The sequence below is a fragment of the Nestor notabilis genome, unplaced genomic scaffold, assembly GCF_000696875.1.
Source record: "Nestor notabilis isolate BGI_N333 unplaced genomic scaffold, ASM69687v1 scaffold12495, whole genome shotgun sequence".
NCBI lineage: Eukaryota > Metazoa > Chordata > Aves > Psittaciformes > Psittacidae > Nestor > Nestor notabilis.
In genome coordinates, this window is record NW_009928080.1 from 35,486 (window position 1) to 37,834 (window position 2,349).

A 2,349-nucleotide genomic window follows, 5' to 3' on the forward strand; every position below is an offset into this window, starting at 1 on the left:
CCTGTCCCTCCATCCCTTATCCAAAGCCCCTCTCCAGGTTTCCTGGAGCCCCTTTAGGCACTGGAGCTGCTCTAAGGTGTCCCCTTGAGGAGCCTTCTCTTCTCCAGCTGCCCCAGCCCAGCTCTCTCAGCCTGTCCCTATAACATGGTGTTTTTGGGGTGGGAAATAAGGACCAAGTCCTTTTCTAAATCATTTCTCTCCTTGGTGTCTCTCCCCCCAGAACTCACCATGCCAATGCAGGGGCAGCTCCGTGTCTCTTCCCCAGCAGCTCCCCAAAACCTCCTTTTCTCTTCTCTTCCCCAGATACTAAGCTCCTGCTGCTGTATCCCGGAGAATTGTGAGGAACAAGACCCCAAGTCTTTTCTCAACTACTGTACAGGATGAAACAGCTCAAGCTCCCTAAGCTAGAGCCGGGCTTGCTCTCGTAGTAGACAGTGTGTTTAGGTTATTTATTTATTGACTAGAACACTCTCCATGGGGCTCTGCCACCGGTGCTCGCTCTGCTGCGGCACCGAGGGAGACGCTGGATTCCTTTCCATTTCTTTCGTTTTCCTCTTTGGGTTGTTCTTCTTTGTGGGGCTGGAGGATGAGGAGGGAGGTGAGGAAGAGGCTGTTGCAGTGGGGTGGCTGCGATGGACTTGGAACAGCCCATACGCACCCTTCATCCGACGCGCACAACGGGAGCCGTGGGAGCCCGCTTGGAGGGTGTTGCTTTTGGGTTCCTTCACATCCCAATGCTTCTTCCGGGATCCCACCAGCCACGAGAGCTGGATGGAGAGGGGCTGGGTTTGTGTTTCTCATGCCAACACAGCTAAATCCGTGCTTGCTCCAAGCGCTGCCGACCCGCCGGGTGCCACCCCGCTGGAGGAACCTCTCATAGTTCTGCTGAACTTCCCAAGGGATGGTTCCACCAGCGAGTGGATGAACTTCGCCTTAGCGCTGCTGAGAGCTGTAGTGAAGGGTCTGGTTGTTAGTGTCAGCCCACAGCAGGAGCTGGGAGGACAGGAGTGGTGCCCGCTCGGTGCGGGGGGGTAGGACCCACCACTGCTCCCTTCATCCCAGCTCCACAGTGTTTTCCTGCTGCTCACATTACCAGTGCCAACCTCCCATGGTTCAACCAAAGTCATGATCCCGGTGGGGCTACGGGGCGCTGGTGGAAGAGCCCTGGATCCTCACCAACAAATGCTGCTCACGTGTCGGGAGCTCTTCCCAACCCAAGCAGAGCTCATCGGCCATCGCGCTGGGAGGACCCGTGTCCATGTGAGGTCTTTCTCCAGCTGAATTTCAAGCCCTCAGTGGGAATCTTCAGAGTTTTATTTTCCAGTCATATTTGTAGGATAAAATTTGGACCCCCCCTTTGAATGTATGAGATGAACACCACAGTAATACCACCCTGATCTTCTGCATGGGGAAGGGACCTCCAGCTGACTCAACTCCTGATGCATCTGAGCCGGTGGAGAACAGATCTGCCACAGTTACCTGGTTTAGCCCAGGATGTCCCACTGGGATGCTTCCCAAGGTGACTTTCGAAGTCTCTCTGTCTCATCAGAGACACTTTAATGGTTCACATGGAGAACATGGTCCTTCTAAAATAGAATCACCCAACCCCTGTGAGTGCAAAAGCCTTTATCCTGTGGTTGCTGCTGTGGTACCCGAGTCCCTCGTCAGCTGCAGGTTCTTGTTTTGTCCTCATGGACTTTGCCATCATGGAAAAACTCTTTAGTGGCAGCTTATTCACGCACAAGAAAGGAAAAACTGTGGAATTACAGTCTTGGGAGCCGAGTCCTCACGGCTCTTGATGTTGAGGCCTGAAATCAGCTTGGCTGGAAGCTGCTCACCTGCAGAGCAAACGTTCTCCTCTGGTCACTTCTTCCAAGTTTCTCTTTGAAATTTCCCAAAGCCTGGAAGCAAGACCTTGAGGAGACCTTTAGAAGACCTTAGGGCTTTCAGAAGTCTTTGAGGACACCTTAAGGCTTTCAGGACACCTGAAAGGCTTTGAGAAAGTAAGACCTTGAGAAGACTTTGAGAAGACCTTAAGGCTTTCGGGAAACCTTAGAGCTTCAAGAAGGCTTTGAGGAAACCTTTGGGCTTCCAGGAGACCTTAGGGCTTTGAGAAGACTTCACCATCAGTCACAAGCCACAAACCTGAAATAATCTCTCCTCACTTGTGAGTTTCACCCGGATCCTGAGGTTTTTGGGATGAGTCCCTGGAGCTATTGGAGACGCCACTGGGTGACCTCGGTCTGCACCAGCCACTGAACCCAGGGTTCCTCCTGTTCTCCACACCTGAAATCCTGCTCCTGGTCGAGGTAAAACATAGTCGTGGGGTCCTCTGGAGCAAAGCAGCCC

At 53.0% G+C, this 2,349-nt stretch overlaps 1 protein-coding gene across 1 annotated transcript in view; it reads left to right on the forward strand.

Moving 5' to 3' along the window:
- Nucleotides 1-1,021, forward strand: part of AHCYL2 (adenosylhomocysteinase-like 2) — a gene marked incomplete at its 3' end in the record, with an annotated part of 30,359 nt that extends 29,338 nt beyond the window's left edge. The window contains exon 17 of the mRNA XM_010014369.1: nucleotides 834-1,021. Within this exon, the coding sequence (XP_010012671.1) occupies nucleotides 834-1,021 (188 nt within the window). The remainder of the gene's footprint in view (nucleotides 1-833) is intronic.
- Nucleotides 1,022-2,349: the final 1,328 nt, after the last annotated feature.